At 36.8% G+C, this 18,772-nt stretch overlaps 1 protein-coding gene across 8 annotated transcripts in view; it reads left to right on the top strand.

Moving 5' to 3' along the window:
• The window catches only part of WDFY3 (WD repeat and FYVE domain containing 3), a 262,135-nt gene that overhangs the window by 48,296 nt on the left and 195,067 nt on the right, over positions 1-18,772 (top strand). For 7 of the 8 annotated variants that reach the window (XM_073340560.2, XM_073340559.2, XM_073340566.2 and 4 more), the window contains exon 3: positions 13,162-13,372. In XM_073340560.2, the coding sequence (XP_073196661.2) occupies positions 13,193-13,372 (180 nt within the window). In that variant the 5' untranslated portion in view covers positions 13,162-13,192. Of the gene's footprint in view, positions 1-8,212; positions 8,347-13,161; positions 13,373-18,772 lie in introns of all 8 variants that reach the window. The other variant, XM_073340562.2, reaches the window with a different exon arrangement.

The following is an 18,772-nucleotide window of genomic DNA, read 5'->3' as shown; positions in this document are numbered from 1 at the left end:
TTATTATCTTTCATTAAATTTAGGGGAAATCTGAATTTGCAACATCTTAAAAAGGGCTTAGCCTCTGAGCCAGCCACCATGGTTCACCATGTTGGCTCGGTTGTCTTGTTGTGGCTTGGCACTATCTAAAAATTCCTTTATGCCCAGGGATTTAATTTCATTTTTATCTTGGATTTTTCATCCCCGTTGTTCTTTCTGATAGAAAAAGCTACAGAATTGTAGTAGCAAGTGGAAATTTATTACTGTGGCCAGACATGGCAGTAGAATTTTTATCTTTTGTTCTTTTCATTGCAGTTAGTATGACTTTTCCCTCGGATATTACTACATAAATTTTGACCAGTGGCAGACATGATTTGAAACTGAGGAGTGTGCACTTCTTGGTGGGGGCGTGCGGGTATTTAAACTGCTGTTGCTATCCTAGGAAAAGCTCAGATATATAGGAGAAAATGGTTTTGAAGAAAAGTGTGTGTGTTGGAGAAAAGGAGGAAAATGGAGTTCTGTAATCCTGTGCTCAGTTTAAAGATCTGCTTGCTTTTTTCAGCAGACATACTGAAAATAGCTGAAAAGAAAATATATTTTGGATATTGTACATACAGTTTGATGCAAACCACAGTTAATTTTATCTCAACACCGGTGAAGAGTTATGTTATCTCATCTTCAGAGTTCACATATTTTTCCTCTGATTGCTTACTTTTGTAGACGACAGCATAAATTCCAGTCTTTAGTAGAAGTCTTGTTTTTTCATGCTAGCAGAATAATTTCTGGTTAAGTCCTGTTATTTCTGTGATTACTACTGATGTAAAAACTCCCTGTGAAAGCTTTATTTTCTACTGCTTTATCATTATCAGTATGGTAACCAAACTATTTATCCATTTTGGTCCTAGTGAGTTTTCCTATCCTGCTTTGGTTTTTCTAGTGAAAAATGTCTTCCAGGAATTGTTAGCAGCTCTTCCCATGTTGAGTACCAATGATTTAGAGTCAGTGCAATGCTGTTTGGGTTGGCAAAATAAACTGTAATCTAAGATAGCCTTCTGTTTGTCCTGTTTAATGCAAATTAGCTGATTCAAGCTTGCTTTCTATGAATGCAAAAACAAATGCCAAATGTTTACTAAGTTAGACGGAAATATTTCTATCCTACTTTTGTATTTGTGAAAGCTTCCACTGCTTGTGTAAGAAATGTTTTGAGGTCATAGTAAACTGAATACTTACTGAGATCCAGAAGAACACTTGCACTATTATGTCTTGTGACCTGTTCACTTCCATAAATGAACAAAAATAAGTCGGTATTTTCAGGCCTTTGTCCTTTTCATAAATAATTTGGATTTCTTTGTAATGAAAACAATAACTAGAATAAATTGTTAATTTAACAGGTTAAATTTATGTTTTCACATGCTTTTTAAAGCATAACGTTCACTTTAGTATATTAGTGTATAAGCAATAATGACATGAGTTTAGTTTTCTATTTAAAGAGAATTTGCTCAGGTGCAAATGCATTATGTTCCTAACAAGGCCTTTGAGCATATATTTAAAACCAGACATTTTTTTCAGTCCCTCTGCTTTGCTATAATGTGTGTCTGAATGATGGATTTTAATACTCTTCTGGTAATTTGGAGTTGTTGTACAGTGTCTTACCATCTGATTTCTTGTGAATGCTGACCATTAACCCAATAGTAGTCAGTAAATGGATGTTGCAGATGAATACTAATTTGGTAAACTTACTTTAATAGATGTAACATGGTTTGACATTATGCTAATTATAGTTCTAAACTGGGTGCAATGGAAATCAAAGATTTTGCTCTTTAAATCAATACTTCTAATTTTTTCTGGTTTAATTGTTTTATAATGACAGAAAAGGTGATTCCAAGAAAAACTTGGACAGCAAAAACAGTGTCTATTTTTATCTTCATTATTTGTCTCTCTGGGCCTCTTGTCTGTGGGGGAGTATCCTTACCTATATGATGAACTTGAACTCCGTATGGTGTTTACTCAATGATTAAAATGTAAAATTTAGAATATTGCATGATATCTGTAGCCTGATAAATTTAATTTTATTTTTCTTCGTCTCTGAGAATTCAGTGTTCTTGTACTTTCCCCAGAAAGATTTGTTTGACAGAAATTATGCACCAACTTTTTGGTACAACAGAATTAGTTTTTTTGCTTATTGGCAGACTCACTAGAAATAACAGCTTGAGTCATAGAGTCTGAAGTATCCCAGCCAAACATCAGGGGTGAGGTAATTGACGTGTTTCTGGGAATCTTGACCAGGTGCAGCCCTGTAGATGAACAGAAGGCTATATTTACCAGTGCTGTGAAGCTGATGCCTTTCACGACTGCTAAATCCACACGCAAGTTTTTGTAGGTTAAATTTATGATGTGTAAAATAGCTCATTAAATAACTGGCATGAAACGTCACACGTGGAGCTGTCTAAAACTTTCCAGCTGTGCAGATTTGAGGTAGGTTTATTGTTGGACCATGTTACTTTCCTTGAACCGTGTGTAGATGGTCAGTATATATGGCCTTACTTAGGAGTCATAAATGAAGCTTCCCACATCTTTCACTCTTCCTGTCATAATTTGATTATTCTTTTCTGGACCTGATTTATTACAAAAGCTGTTTGGCCTCAATAGTGAGGAAACAGTTTATGATGCTTTCCTGACCTTGGGTAAAAGCCATTTTTAAATGAATGACTAATCTTGTGGTTCTCAGTCTATTTACTGTTCTGGGCTGCATAGCAGTGTTCTGTGGGCTACATCCACACTATACACACACACACACAACCTGTATGGCCCTGAGGATGTGACATGGGCCGCGGTTGTGTGCTGGTTGGGCCATGGGTTGAGAACCACTGGACTAAGAGTCTCGTCGAGTTTTTACAAACGTAAAATTATCCTTTTGTGTTGGAAAGGGATGCAGTGGTAGGAGAGGAAAGGTGAATACATAATTTATTTTGTAAGTAAGTGTAAGTAAATATGAAGGAAGAAATGTGGAAAAACAAAATGAATTCATGTAGTCCATAAAAACATAAGAATGGCAATACTGGGTCAAATTAGTCTGTCTCACTAAGTATCCTGTCTTCTGACAGTGGAGGGTGCCAGATGTTTCAGAGAGCATGAACAGAACAAGGTAATTATTAAGTGATCTAGTCCCAGGTCATCTAGTCCCAGCTGCTGGCAGTCTGAGGTTTAGGGGTACCCAGAATGTGGGGTTGCATCCCTGACCATCTTGGTTAATAGTTGTCAAGGTTCCTTCCCCACTCTGAACTCTAGGATACAGATGTGGGGACCTGCATGAAAACCCCCCTAAGCTTATTTTTACCATCTTAGGTTAAAACTTCCCCAAGGTACAAACTATTTTACCTTTTGCCCTTGGACTTTATTGCTGCCACCACCAAACGTCTAAAATATATAACAGGGAAAGAGCCCGCTTGGAAACGTCTCATCTTAGCTCATCTTAACTAATTAGCCTCTCGCAGTTTGTATGGTAACTTCCTGTGTGTGTGTGTGTGTGTGTGTGTGTGTGTATATACACACAGAGAGATATAGATAGATAGATCTCTTACTGTTCCATTCTATGTATCCGATGAAGTGCGCTGTAGCCCAGGAAAGCTTATGGTCTAATAAATTTGTTAGTCTCTAAGGTGCCACAAGTACTCTTGTTCTTTATATCCACAGTGATTCCAAGATCTCTTTAAGTGGTAAAAGCTAATTTAGGCTGCACTTTTTTGTATGGATAGTTGGGATTATGTTTTCCAATGTGCATTTCTTTGCATTTACCAACATTGAAATTCATCTGCCACTTTGTTTCGTGGTCACTCAGTTTAATGAGATCCCTTTATAACTCTTCACTCAACTTTGGACTTAACTATTTTGAGTTGTTTTTTTTTTTTTTTAAATTTTGAGTGATTTAAATCACTAGTCAGGAAGACTCAGTTTAATCATGGATTTGTACATAACCGTGTATTCTTGATGGTTATTATAACCTTAATACATATTCTTCACAACTCAGAGATAGATGTAAGTTTCATTTTTAGAAGGTACACACTATACATTTTTAAGTGATTTGTTTTGAAAACTTTTCAGATTAGTTTTACAGCTGTATCAGAAAATGAACGATTGTTTAGATATTTCAAATACCAAAGGTAATTGAAGCAGATATTTATTAAGTCATTGGGAAGTGAACTATCTCCAATTCAACAGGTTAATCGTTAATATTTGGAGGATTTTCTTGCCATGCTATATTAGGAGGAAAACATCAACAGACAGATATTTAAATTGTTTTATTTAACTAAAACAACGTTATGTATTCTGGATTTTTTTCTTCAGCAGCAAACATATAATATTTTAACAAAACAAGCATATGAATTTTTGAATTTAGTTAAACATTCACTTTTTTTAAAATGAGGTTTGTTTTTGTCATTGTTTTCAACTAAAAGAGTTAAATGAAATTTAAAAAAAAAACAACAAAAATTAAATTGACTCTGTCAGCCAGGTCAAGATGAGAAACTTAAAATATTGGCTTCTGCAGCTAAATCAGTCGTCTTTGCCTTCATTTTCCTGTTTGTTCGCTTTCTTGCTTTTTCAGGTCCCAAACGATTTCTCAATTTGGAATGAATTAGTCCAAAGGAAGAAAATATTCTTTCTACACCGGCAGAAGAAGCTACTGTTGTTAAAAGTGAGATTATCACTTCAACAGTCTCTGAATCCAAGTGCTTAAGTGACTTTCTTTAAAACATCATCAGCAAACATATATTTCTTGACTGGTTCACCCTTAGCTCTGAAGTTCGTTATAGTGGCATTATGGAGGGATGATTGCTGGATGTCCATGTCATAGCCAGCTCTTCTTCAGCAGTTAGGGTTTGACCCTGGCACCGAGTATTGAGAATATCGGCAAGAAAATGAGCTGGAGATAGTGCTTGTCGTATCATTTTTTTAATGCTTGTAATGTAACTCTGTCAGTGCATATTTCTCTTTTTAAGATCTCGCTCAGTTCCTTCCAAATTTCAACAGCGTCAGCAATAAAACAGCTATTTCCTTGCATTTTGTTCAGGGTTACAGAAATAGGCTTCGGGGTACTCAGCATGTGTTCAATGTTTCTCTTAAGCCTAATGATGAGAACTTTGGCTGTGACAGTGTCATCTGTTTTTTCACAATTTTGTTCACAAACTGTCATCAAATTAGGCCAGTTCTTGATATAGTGTTCAAAACAGTTCACTACTGAGTTCCATAGCACGTTTTGTGGGAGAGTTAGCTTGGTTCCTCCCACTTTTTTTCAGAGCAGCTGCTGCAAAGTGGTTGTTAGGGAAGTATGTTGCAATTTCAACATTAGCCTTTATTTCTGGAACACTGAAGTCTTTGGCTAGGAGGTGCATCAAATGAGCCCTGCAACCAAATGTTATTAGCTTGGGACTCTCTTCTAAATAATTTCTTCTCATCTTGGATACATTTGCAGCATTGTCTGTGACTAAGGTGCTTACTAGACGTTTGAATTTTTTTCCACAGTTTGTTATAGCTTTTACTGCTACTTCTTGTTTACTGCTACTTCTTGTAAGTATTCTGCTGTGTGTGCATTTCCAGATGTATCAATTGTTTCTGTAAGGGAATGTCTTCCTTTCTTCTGTTGTCACACAAGCACATACAAAAGGATTATTGTGGACATTGCTCCACCCATCAAGACTCAGGTTAACCATTTCAACCTCTAGACCTTTTGCACGCTGCTCAGTTTTTTCTTTCGAACACTTCATCCAGCAATTTGCCTGCGACATCTGCTCTCTTGGGTGGTCTTAATGACTGAACCATGTTAATGAAGTGTGGGTTCTCAGTCATACTGATAGTTTGTTGCATAAACAAACAGGGCAATTTCTTCATCAATTACCTCTTTTTGTAACCTGCTGATTCTTATCACAAATTTATCTATGGTGGTTTCTGGATGATGGAGATTTTTTTTTTCTTTTTGCTACAGGTGATATAGTGTGGTTGTGACATACATGATGTGATTGAAACACTATCATTGGCAGATAACTCTGAAACTATAGAAAATAATGATGATCTTGAAGGTGGATAGTCTTCAGAATCCTGTATGTTGAGGATGGATTTTCATAAACAAAATAAGTCAATGCAGTTATTTAATTATTCTAACCATATGGCTCATTTAGTGTTACTCATTGCATTCACTGACACTCAGTACTACTTTAAAGATGAAATTTGTAAAAGGAAGATCTGCCTGTTTCAGCTATTTTATGTTTTATCATAACTGCATCTAAAATGCTAGTACCATAGAATAACAACTATATTTTTTGCTCAAACATGAGAATTCAGGAATAGTCCAGAAGGAAGACAGGCAGTCCTTAAGAAAGAAGTATGAAATAAAAAAGTTTACCAATCTGAAGATCCTGCATGTTCAGACAAGTTCCTGTCATCATCTTCAACACAGCTTCCTCCTGAGACGGAACATTTCTCATGATGTTTCATTCAGGCAACCAGGCCTTGCATTTCTTTGTTGCTCTGTTTGCATTTTGCATGCATGCCTGTCCTACCCACAAGTAGAGGAACTTCGTTACAATATTCTCAACCTGGGTCTCTTTAACAGCCTGTTGGCATTATAGGTTTCCCTTCTCATGAGAGAATGGTATGGTAGATCTCAAATCAATGAAGGCTACACTCAGAAAGACCTCTAGACTTCTGGAATATGCTGCCCAAGCAGTTTCACTTTGGTTTCTCCTGCCTGTCCCTCCCTTTTCCCATTTATCTCTAGACTTCTTCTCCTTGGCCAGATCTATTCCACCCCCAACAATCTTCTATGCATTGAACTTTTTGAAACTTTGCACTTTTAGAGAGATAAGGGATTGACTCTGTGTACACAAATTTACACAGCGACAGTAGGGTTGAGGTCTGTTATTTCTCACCTCTATATATTTATTTATTTATTCAAAAACATTTTTGCTGTTAACAAGCATGTTTATCTCTGGAGAAACAAATCCACAGTTTGAGAACTGCAAAACTAAGCATCTCTGATGGTATCTTTTAGACTAAAAGAAAAGGAGTACTTGTGGCACCTTAGAGACTAACCAATTTATTTGAGCATGAGCTTCCGTGAGCTACAGCTCACTTCATCGGATGCATGCCGATGCTCACGAAAGCTCATGCTCAAATAAATTGGTTAGTCTCTAAGGTGCCACAAGTACTCCTTTTCTTTTTGCGAATACAGACTAACACGGCTGTTACTCTGAAACCTATCTTTTAGACTGAGTCTGGATGCTAAATTGAGCTCTGTTGGAGCCAAGGTAGGCACATGGCCCCTTCACAAGGTAGACGAGACATTTGTGGGATCCTTTTTGAATCTCTTTCCCTGCTGCTACTGCTGTCTCAGCTACCTGCTTGTTCTAGTCCCCTAAATCTGTGAGTGTCTGTCATTCTTAGGTATTTTTACAGTATTGTTTTTTCATTGGTCAGTTAGGTTTCAGTGTTCATAATGTTGGATTCCAACTGATCAATCAAAACTGTACTGTGGCATGAAATTCACACAGTGGAGGTATCATTCCTTAGCATGTTGACCCTGCCCCGGAGATGAACTCTGGTAATTTGAGCTAAATCAGTACCTCTCATGATGAGAAATTAGGCTAAATAAAAGTTGGTTTCCTTAGTTTGTAGCAGATGATTTCTAAATCTTGCTCAGGAGCAATTAATTTTGCTGAGTAGTAAAGTTCTGAGACTGGCGAGGCAGCAGGAAAATCCAGTTGATACAGAAGTCTGCAGCATGTTTCTTCCGCAACACAGGGCCTTTATCACAAACACATTAAACCTCTCCTCTGCTCCCAACATTGGCTTCCCTTAGAATACTGAATCAAGTTCAAGGCCTTTGTCCTTGTCTCCATTCGTAAATAGATAAGTGAAAATATTCAGGAGTAAAATGCTAACATAAAAAAATCCCTGCTTTATAATTTATGCTGTGCAACTCTTAGTCTGTGCAGATTAGATATCTACTCAGTTTGATCAATTGACTTTTTTGGACATGAGTTTGGTTGCTTGTGTACATAATTGAACATCCACATGGTTCAATTTTGGAAGCTAGACCCAGGCTCTTAAAAATTTGCAACCAACATGTTTTGCCAAATGAAAGATTATGAAAATATGCCCTCAGTTGTAAAAGCACTTTGAGCTACATGGATGATGAGCCCTGTTTAAATGAGAAGTATTACTGTTTTATCATTTCAAGGTGTGCCAACACTGAGATTTCTATATCAGATTCACTAAGAACAATGAATGGTATTGTAAAAAGCAGTTACAGCCTTTTGAAAAACTGAAGGGCTTCCAGAAAGCCTGGTGATTATGTTTAGACCAAAGAAAAAGGTAAGAGCTAAATGTATATACTTAAAGTGTAAAACTATATATAATTCCAGATTTTTTCTTTAATAACAAATATTTCATAATTCTTGCCAACTACTAGTAGTGTTTTTATAAATATTAACATTTTTAAATAGTCCGACTCGGCCAAATAAAAAAAGTGTGGTTTTTTTATCATCTAAAGTGAAATTTGCTTGGAAAGAAAACTGAGGCCTTTAAATTTGAAGATAGAAATTTAAGTGGAGTTTCTTTGGACCTGTGTAGCATTGATACAAGAAATATGAATTTTTGTGCTCAACACAAGTACCTTTTTAAAATTAATCGTTATCACAAAAGTGCAAAAAAAAAGAAGCGGGGGGCAATGTTCCCTCTAATTATTGGCAGGCTGCGTGTGCAAAAAATTTCTTCTGTACAAATTTTTTAAGCAGAGTTCAAATTTGTGCGCCATGAGGAAAATGCGCCCAAGCGAGTAAAATGCTTATACATTTAAAAAGCTTTAGTTGCAATTTGTGGTGATAATAGTTTTACACCATGTTGTTTTATAAATGTCATTTTTAAATACTTAGGAAATTTAACCTCCTTTCCCTTCCCCCCCCCTTGCCAGCTAGTAGAATCTGGCTGTGTTGATAGATGACGGGCGAAGAATGTCAAAAGTCGCCCATAAATGATATTTCAGCCTGGCTCCAATGTAGTATTTCATTTTTTGTGCGCGTGGTGTTTAGGATCTGTGTGCAGCTTAGAACAGCTTAGAGGGAACAGTGGCAGGGAGGTGGAGATTTATCACCCTTTTTAGGAATACAAAATCAATACATAGAAGTGGTGGATGGAAGTCGCCAATGCATTAAAAAAAAAAGTAATTAAATTTATACATGTCTGACACTAACTTTTAAAATATTCTATTATATATCAAGAGATTTGTTATAGAAAAGTGTGCACTGTTACAATTTTTAACTCCAAGTTCCTGTTTGGAATAGAAATTGGTAGATTTCTTTTACGGACTAGAAGCAAAAGATATTGTCTGTCTGTCTGAAAAATGGGAGCCCTGCCAGAATGCAGGAGGAAAAAGTCTTTTTCTTCGTCTTAAAAATATAAATAAAATAAAATTAAGGTTTGTGTGTACAATCAATGCCCAAGAATTAGTAAGTAATGTGCCAGCAGATATTATGGAAAGAATGCTGCTGCTAATATGAAAAAAAGGTTGAAATTCTGTTTTAAAAGCTAAATTTAATAGCTTCCCTTTTTAAAGTGAAGGTTTTATTTGATGTCTGAACACAAATCAACTTGTTTTTCAATAACATTTTTATCTATAGAATTGTAATGGCTGCCACAGCTGAAAGTCTGTAATTGCTTATTGTCATCTTTAGAGTGATATTTATTTTATGAGACATGTGCTCTTCAGTCTTCATGGTGTAAAGTGTGCTGTGCATGTACTTCAAGCATGGAGAAATATAGCATATTAATTTGTAAAATTCAGTTTAAAAAGGTTAATTTTTAAAAAAATTCTCCTGATTTACAGCTTCACTGATGTGGTGGAGTCAATGATAGGTACTGCTTTTCGGTGTTGTGTCTAATGTTTTGGCACTGCCAGGTAATATTAGGCCCTAGTTTTAGGAGGTTTTTTAAAGTAGCTTTGAAAAGGCAATTATATTAACCTACCAGTAGTAAAACCCAAGATAAAAAGCATCCGTGTATTGCTCAACACTTCACCAAAAGTGGCTTTATATTGATTTCAGGATACGCCAATAGGATTGGCTCCTACAGCATAGAAGTTTGGTGTTAGTACATGAGAGTAAGAAAGTGAAACAGACTATAAATGGAAGTAACAATAGCTACACTTTGTTTATTTGTTTATTTTTTATTGTTTGGGCTGAATGAAGGGCAAAAACTTAATGCTATAATTGATGAAAATATATCTTAATTTTAATTCTCTAAGGTAGTATTAAAATGTATAATATATTACCAGGTATTTTTAATGAGGCAGTTCCCCTGTTACCTATATGAGGTTATTAAAAGTTTAATAACATATGCTTATGGTCTTATTGCTCAGGACACGGGAGGATTTTATACCACTTTTTCTTTTTTTCCTCTTTTGTCCCCCTAGGCAAAATTCTTCATCAGTGTCATTTGTAGCCTTCCTCTTTCAGTGAATGGAAAACATTTCCCTATAAAGTAGAATTGATTTCCTGTTAATTGTGTGGCCTGTGGTATCAATATTGGCAGCTGTTGCACATTATCACTAGTAATTCTATTTAAAAAAAAAACAAAACAAAAACTCACTCTACGTGTTGACTGGTTTCTGGTAGAGTCTGTGTTTTGTAGCTCTATTTTTTTCCTTCTAACCATATTTCCCTAAGCTCTTAATAGTATGGGTTGATGTATTTATAGTTTGTTGGTCAAGATAGGAAGATATTGAGTTCAGATGAAATTTAAAAATAGCATTGCTAATATTGCCAACAATAAAGGCAGTTGAGCCTTTTGAAATATTTTAGCTTTAAGGATGGGGAGGGGGAAGGTTTTCTGAATTAGTTTATCAAGCAATATCTCTGTTTTTTGTAAAGTTTAGGGTGTTGGTTTTTTTAAAGTGAATTATGAGATTGTGGTATAGGCCATTGTAAAAGAAAATTTTTAAAAAACCTGTCTAAATGTCTTTTCCTACCTTTTCTGACACATTCTAGGAAGAAGAGTGACTTTAGAGTGAATAGAGAGTAATATGGTTATTTTATCAGCAAAACTAAACTTTGAACATTGCCTTCCTTATATTGATAAGATAGAAGTTTTTATTTGAAAACGTTTGAGGCATGTTGTTAAATATTTTTCAAAGTACCAAATGAAGATACAAACATATTGAAACAATAGCCAAACTTCATAGGTCCCTCTTTGAACACTTTCCAGTTCACAAATACTTTACAAGACAAAGAGGAAAACAGTAAAACAACTTTTTCTTCAAAGAGTCTTATTAAAGTGATGTCCATTTTAACCAAACCTCCATACTCTGATAGCTGTCTATATTTCTTCACTCCAGTATCTAATCTTAATCAAGACTTCTGATTACCAAATTTTTTTTTTTTTTTAATCAGCAGGTGAAATAAATAGGAAGGTGCAAGTCTTCCTGTTTTGCATAGCATACTGTTTGTCTAGGTTTAACAAGGCAGTCTAGATGTCTTTTCTCTTGGTGTATGCTTAAAAAGGATGTGAAAGGCACTACTACCCACTAAGTCAATATGCAAAAGGCCCAAGGTTGTGTCCAAATCTGTCTTCCTCATAGCACTATTTTCCTCTGCTGTTATCCATCAGGCTTGACAGCCTGAAACTGATTTATTTCTTTGTTCAGAGTTCCAAGTGTTCTCTGACTTAATTGAAAGCAAATAATTTTTTATGGTTTTATTAAAATGAAATAAATGAATTTTTCTGTTAAACTTTGAACATTTGGGCCAATTTCCCTTTTCAGTTTGTGGCAGACTACTCTATTTTGGTGTCTCTTGAGTTTTCACATTACTGTACTAATGACAGTAACATAATTAAGTCATATTCAGGAGTTTGGGAATAGCTTTGGGGCTTTGACTAACACTATTTCAATTTGAATAATACTATGTGTGAATCACTCTGATTTAAGCTTTAATAAACTCAATTAATTTATAGACTTTTCTGTGGTTTTGTCATATCACGTCTTTTCACGTTCAACGGGTCAATGAGACTCTCCAGCATGGTCTGACAACTGCTGACTTGTAGATTTGAAAGAAAAGGCTGACTTTTTAAATTTCACTCCTTGTTTTTGTAAATATAGTGCTCCATGTCCACTGAATTATTTCATTTCATATTATAGTTTCCGTTCTCCATATCCACTGAAGGTAGGACAAGAAGTAATTGGCTTAATCAGGGAGATTTAGGTTAGATGTTGGGAAAAATATTCTAACTATAAGGATAATTAAGCACTGGAATAGGCTTCCATGGGAGGTTATGAAATCCCTATCACTGGACATTTTTACAAACCGGTTAGATAAACTACTCCCAGGGATGCCCTGGGTATTCTTGGTCCTGCCTCAGCGCAGGGGGTTGGACTAGATAACCTCTCCAGGTCCCTTCCAGCTCTACATGTTTAGAATTCTGTGATTGTACAAAATTATTTACTAGCATCAGTCTTGGTCCATGCCTGATGTTTGGTCTCTTGCAGCTTGGCAGGATGTTGAGTAGGCCTGGCTTGACATGTAATAGAACTGTACAATTTTTCAAAGTGTCTGACTAGACTGTACATTAAGTATGTAAAATATATTAAGGTCCAGTTTATCAGAAGAATATATCAGCTTTTTCTTTTTCTGGACTGAAATCTTTTATCATTATCTTTTAGGAAGTGAAATACTAATAATACATTCCATTAGAATTATTTTCATATAGTAATGAATGAATTCACATTAGTAATGTGGTGTGGACATTTATTTTCTAGAACAAAATCTCAAATTAAAATGGACACTTGGCATACTGTATACTTGTAGGAGTAAAGTATTGGACTGTTCAGTAGCATTTTAAAGTTGTAACATCTTCATTTCAAAAGAGCTTGTATTTTACAAACAGCAGTACTGAAATGCTATCAACTTGAAGCCTGAAACATAAAATCTAGTTTTCCCCATCTTGGTGCACACAATACCAGTTGCTATAGTACATGAAATTATATAGGCCTTTAAAAAAAATCTAGCTACAGTATTTATGATTAAGTTGGGAGGGTGCATTTTTGAACTTGCTTTATTTATTTTTTTAAATGTGAAAAATATTTTTGTCATTATTGTATGAGTTTAACTCAAGTAGTTCGTTTTCCTTTCTAAACAGGATAGAAAGAGATTTCCAGAATTCAGCAAAGATGAATATGGTCAAGAGAATCATGGGCCGGCCACGGCAGGAGGAGTGTAGCCCTCAGGATAATGCTCTAGGGTTGATGCACCTGCGCCGACTCTTCACAGAACTTTGTCATCCTCCTCGGCACATGACCCAGAAAGAACAGGAAGAAAAACTTTACATGATGCTGCCAGTGTTTAACAGGGTAAGCCAGGTGATCTGATGAGAGACTTTTCTGGTGCTGGCTAAGGTCTTGTCTACAGTGGAGGAGAGCGTGAAGTAGCTCGTGCACTAACTACTCTGCACTAACTCGCTGCAAAGATAAATTCACACCCTATCTCACTCCACACTAATTTCCTTGTGTAGATAAGTCCTAAGAGTACTTACAATCTAAATTTGGTGGAGATTGTTTTCCTTTAGAATTGAAGGGATTGGGAATATACAGTGGAAACACAACAGAAATTATAAATTTTGTGTTGCCAACATTTTCCTTTTTTGATGTTAAAAGTAATGTTATGTTAGGAAATCTCTAAGGATGCACAACAGCCTGAGGTTATGTTCCCTCTTATTAACTCTTCATTCTAAAGTAGGGATCAAAACTAGCTTCTAGATTGTCCCAGAACTATTTTGAAAATCTTGCTTTCACATGAGAGTTTGAGTCTGCATGTTCAAAAGCCCAGGTTATATTCAGACTCAGAAATGATTCACTTGATGTTGACACTTCTTTCAGTTGCCAGTGCCAGTTGTGATGCCACATTACACTGGAAAAACCCAAGTCCCCAGCCCAGAGAGGTTTTCTTTATAACCTTTTGTCTTTTGTCACTCAGTTATTGTACTACTTTAATATAAGTAGTTCTTTTGAGGACTGTTTCAGGTACTTTGGAGGGCACCATGTATTTCTGAAGTATAGTACTACCTATCCACTAGAGAGAGATCTAGGAATGCAATTGTTTGGGGTTTTTTGCAGGTATATGCTTGTATATACTATTAGGGAGGATTGGAAGCATCAGCAAATTGAAGATCAAACATTTCAATAAGCAAGCCTGAAAAGAAAAGTTGTTTATCAAACTCAAAAAAATAAAATAACCTAAAATTGGCTTGTTAAAGGTTTTCATTTGTACAGTGTGATTAAACTGGTTACATGCTGTTTAGAATGACCAAACCAATGTCAAAATACATCTTTAATGTAGTTTTCTAGGCAGTTTACACATTGGCACCACAGTTTGCTGCCATACAACACACTCTTCTTTCAGGAACAAAGGATTTGTAATATTGAATTGACCTATTAAGTAGCATGATCAAGTAGATAGGTCTCCTGAGTCCCAATCTAGTTCCCCGGGTTCTATTCCCAGCTCTGCCACTGATCATGCTATGTGAGCTTGGCCGAGTTCTCTCTTTGCCTCCATTTCACAGCCCATCTTTTATCTTGTTATAAGCCCTTTTTGGGCATGGACTATGTGTGTAGAATACCCAACGTAATGGAGCTTTGATCTTGGTTGGAGCTTGTAAGTGCTACTGTAATACTAATAAATCTGTGATCCATCAGTAGGTGATACTTTAAAAAGTAAATAATATCTTACACACATGATGAATCACTTAGTTGTAAACATGTGGGGGAGAAAGTTCCTTCCTGATCCGTACCATAACTCGATTTGAGTACTATGATGGTACATTGTTTTATCTAGAAATTCTATTGCTGATTAAATTAACTGTTACTTTCTTTTAAAACCAGCTACAATAATTGTGTGTAGACACAGACAACAAGCTGTCTTCAGTGTCTCTGCCCGGGACCTTGCAGACTTGAAGGAGAAAAATAACAAAATCCATCATTAGCTCCTTCTGCTTCTTGTCTCTGTTTCCTCATCTCTCCCTGTAATCATGTCTCCTTTACACTAGTCACTGACTCCAATCTCTTTGAAAGGAATGTGCTCTTAAAATCCATTTCAGTTTGGATGCTGCCCTCTCCTCTCCCCAGAACCTCTGTTACTAATATCTCAAATGGTTCTCCCTGGCTAACTGTCTGGTCCTTGATTTTACCCTTATCCTCTTTGGCCTTTATTAGTGTTGATCACTTCCTTCTCTTGGACATCTCTTTTCCTTTGTTTTCGTGGGCCTCTCCTTTCGTGGTTCTCTGTTAATTCTTCTGACTGCTCTTTCAGCCTTATCTTTGATATGGCTCTTCTCCTTTTGTCTCTGTAGAAGTCTGAGTTCTGCCTATGTTCCCCTCACTTTTTCCTTTGATGACCTCATGTGCATCCACGTTTTGTTACTTCTGTGCTGAAGACACATTCCTTTTCTTCTGTCTCATAAACTTATTGGTCTCATGTATCCGACTTTTCAGCTTGTCATATTCTAGGGCGTACTGCTGTGTAAATTCAATCCAGCCATAACTGATCTCTGACCTGCAAATCCATGGATATCTGTGGACCATTTTTTCAGATCGCGGATTGGGTGCAGGTACAAGTTTAATATCTGCGCAGGGCTCTACTGAGCTCCCTATTTTTTCTTAAGCCCTTCTTTTTTCCTTATTTCACCATTTTCTTGTGACATCATCATCCATTTTTTCTCTCAGATATTTTTAATCTGTCGTCTTTGGAATCCTTTCTCCCAGTAGAAATACAAGCTATTGCCAAATGTTGTCACCTTTTATTTACAACCTCTCTAAAATCTGAATCTTCTCTGTCTTGATGAATAAAACACCTATCTATACTCCATGATGTCCTGTATCTGGAATCATTGACAACCATTATCAGTCTTCTTCACGCCACCCAGAATGCCACAGCCAAAATGTGTTCGTGTAGGTCAACCAGACCACGTCACTTCATTTTTTTTTTAATCACTCTATTAGTTTTTCCCTTGCCTTCAAGAGCCTGCAAACCTCCAGGCTGGCCTACAGCTTAAATCTGTCTACTGTTGTGTCTTCCCCCTGACCCCATGACTGCTGTTCCTCCCACAGTCTGTCAAGCCCCCCCACCTATCATTGTCCACGATACACTCTATGAAAAGAAAAGAGATTTACCTTTAGCAGCATGAACAGGAATTATAAGGTGACTCCCCTACAGAGGACAAAAGGTGGGCATTGGATCAGCTTCATCTGTCTTAGAAGACACTATTCAATTTCATGAGCTTGTCAGCAGAATGGTAACAAAATTTAAATCTACCATCTGTTTCATTGGAAGAAGCACCTCATCTAGTCTTTTGATATTCTTGGTACTGTTTCTACCAACAAAGTATCCTTACCAATCTTGGAAGGTCTCTGGCAACCAGTGAAATCAGTATATAATAACCCATCATTTCAAAAAAAGCAGACAAATTATATCAAATTCCTTATAAGGGTTTCCTGTGTTTTCATGTGGATCCCTCCTCCTAATTTCTTTGTTGTTTTTACTGCAGATGCCTCTGCAAGATCTGGGTATTTACACTCCACTTGTTTTACCAATAAAATAAAAACCAGCAGGATCTTATTAAAGGGGAAAAGGCAAAATGCCACATTTATTGTGAATACAGAAAGAATCATAGTAAGCAGTTAGTTGTAGCTATAACATTCCATTCAATTTCATATTTATTCACACATTCATTCATACACAAACACACAGGTTCTTCAAGGTTGTTATCATAATTACCAGTCTTAGAGTTGCTCGTGCCAAGCCACTGCCCATGTGGCCTGGACACAAGGAGGGAGCAGGGCCTTGTCAGATGCACATCTGACGCTCCTGGAAGTTGGTTTGCAGAATCAGACCCCAAAGTTCTCAGTTTCTAGAGTCCATTTTTATAGGAATTTATTCCTATGCCAGTCTATGGGAATTGCTTCATCGTGCTGTTGCTGAATCCATCAGCAGATGGCACGTTCCTGATGGCTCCGTGTTGTTCTTCAGTTCTCCCATCCTTGAGGCTGTTTGGTGGATTCCAGTCTGCCCTCCAGGGGTCCTCTGGTTGTTTCCACTTGACACCTTCTTCGGCCGACGGACACTGGATTCTTAGGCTGGCACCTCCCTGATCATTCGGTTATCCGCATCAAGCATCCATCCATATACATCCTCTATCTCTATCTCTATCTTAAATCACAATTGTTAACAAAGCGAGATAGATACAACAAAAGGGCGGGGAGTCTCTGTGTGCTGTTTCTGTTGTTACAAAATATTGCTTTGAGAAAAGACTCTGTCTTAGGATGTACTAACACAATTAGCAGCTTGCAAGTTGCACACACAGAGGGAGAGACACAGTACCAAAAACCAAGAGGCCTCTTAATTAATAATATCCTGGAATTTAAACTATGGGGAATCAAACTCATTTGTGTTTTTAATACAGAACTTCTTTAATATGATCTAACACGCTCCTAATGACAGAGAAGGGGGAAAAATTGATTACTTGAGCAGGAAGCTGAGGTTTTGTTTTGTTTTTACTTCCTTGAGTATGAGGATTGCTAACCGTCAAGTGGTCATGGCTAGGTACCAATTTCATCTTGGGGATAAAATTTCACTTTTTATAAAGAATTTTCCTGAAGAGCATCAGAAGTTAGCTAATGTCCTTATTAAAGAGGGACAAAATGGGGTTAAACATGCTCTTATACCAGCATCTTCGATGTCTCGGACACTGCTTCAGGATTAGTATTCTCTTCTATAACTCCTTGAAGATGCATGTGGTTACGTTCTTTTTCTCTTCCCTTTGAAGTGAAATCAGAAACTGAGCGTCTTTCATTTTAGAGAGACAGACTTTTCCATTCTGAAACAAAGTTTTAGAGAAAATGAAAGAGGTGAGATCAACAGCAAGATTGATGGGACTTGGACAGCCTTTTAGAAGGAGAACTCCTACTTCTGCGTTTAGGTACCAAAGACATTTTCATCATGATCTTACTACACTCAAAGAAGATATCAGTATCAATAACGGTGATCGCAGCAGCATCCTTCACAGCAACCTCAATATAGAAAACAATCAGGCAAATCTAAAATGAGACCCAAGAGCAAGTCTGCCTCTTGTTCCTTACTTACTATTTAAACCTCTTGTTTGACATAGAGAGTGAGAGCCACAAACTAATACAGGACACTTGTCTACCCTTTGGAAGCAGTCTGTCCACTGTCACAGCAATTGGCAGAAGATCTTTATGGACAGATGGGTGTTGGATATAATAAAAGAGGGTTACACCATACAGTTTCAGACCCTTCCTCCATAACAACCCCACTCTCCTCCATTTTCAGAGAGTCTTCTGATGAGAGGGTTTTAAGAGCAGGCATTCATTCTCTATTACTTTACAGAACAATAGAGGAAGTTCTAGAAAGTCTTAGTAATCAGGTCTTCTATTAGCATTATTTCCTTGTTACAAAGAAGGATGGAGGTTCCTGACAAATCCTTGATCTGTGAAAATTAAGCAAGTACATTTGAACCGTTCCAGTTCAGGATGGTGACCCTTGTGACAATTATCACCTGTCTAGACCCTCACTCACCTATCTAGAGCATTGGCCAACCAAATCTCAAGGATGCTTATTTCTATACTCACAGAAAATACTTGTAGATTTTCCTTGGGTCAAGAACATTTCCAGTACAGGCCCCTGCCCTTCAGTCTTTCTACTGCACTCAGAGTTTTTACAAAATGTCTTTCTGTCATAGC

The sequence above is a fragment of the Lepidochelys kempii genome, chromosome 4 (assembly GCF_965140285.1).
Source record: "Lepidochelys kempii isolate rLepKem1 chromosome 4, rLepKem1.hap1, whole genome shotgun sequence".
NCBI lineage: Eukaryota > Metazoa > Chordata > Testudines > Cheloniidae > Lepidochelys > Lepidochelys kempii.
Note: the sequence above shows the minus strand (reverse complement) of the source record. Positions and strands in the feature narration are given on the sequence as shown.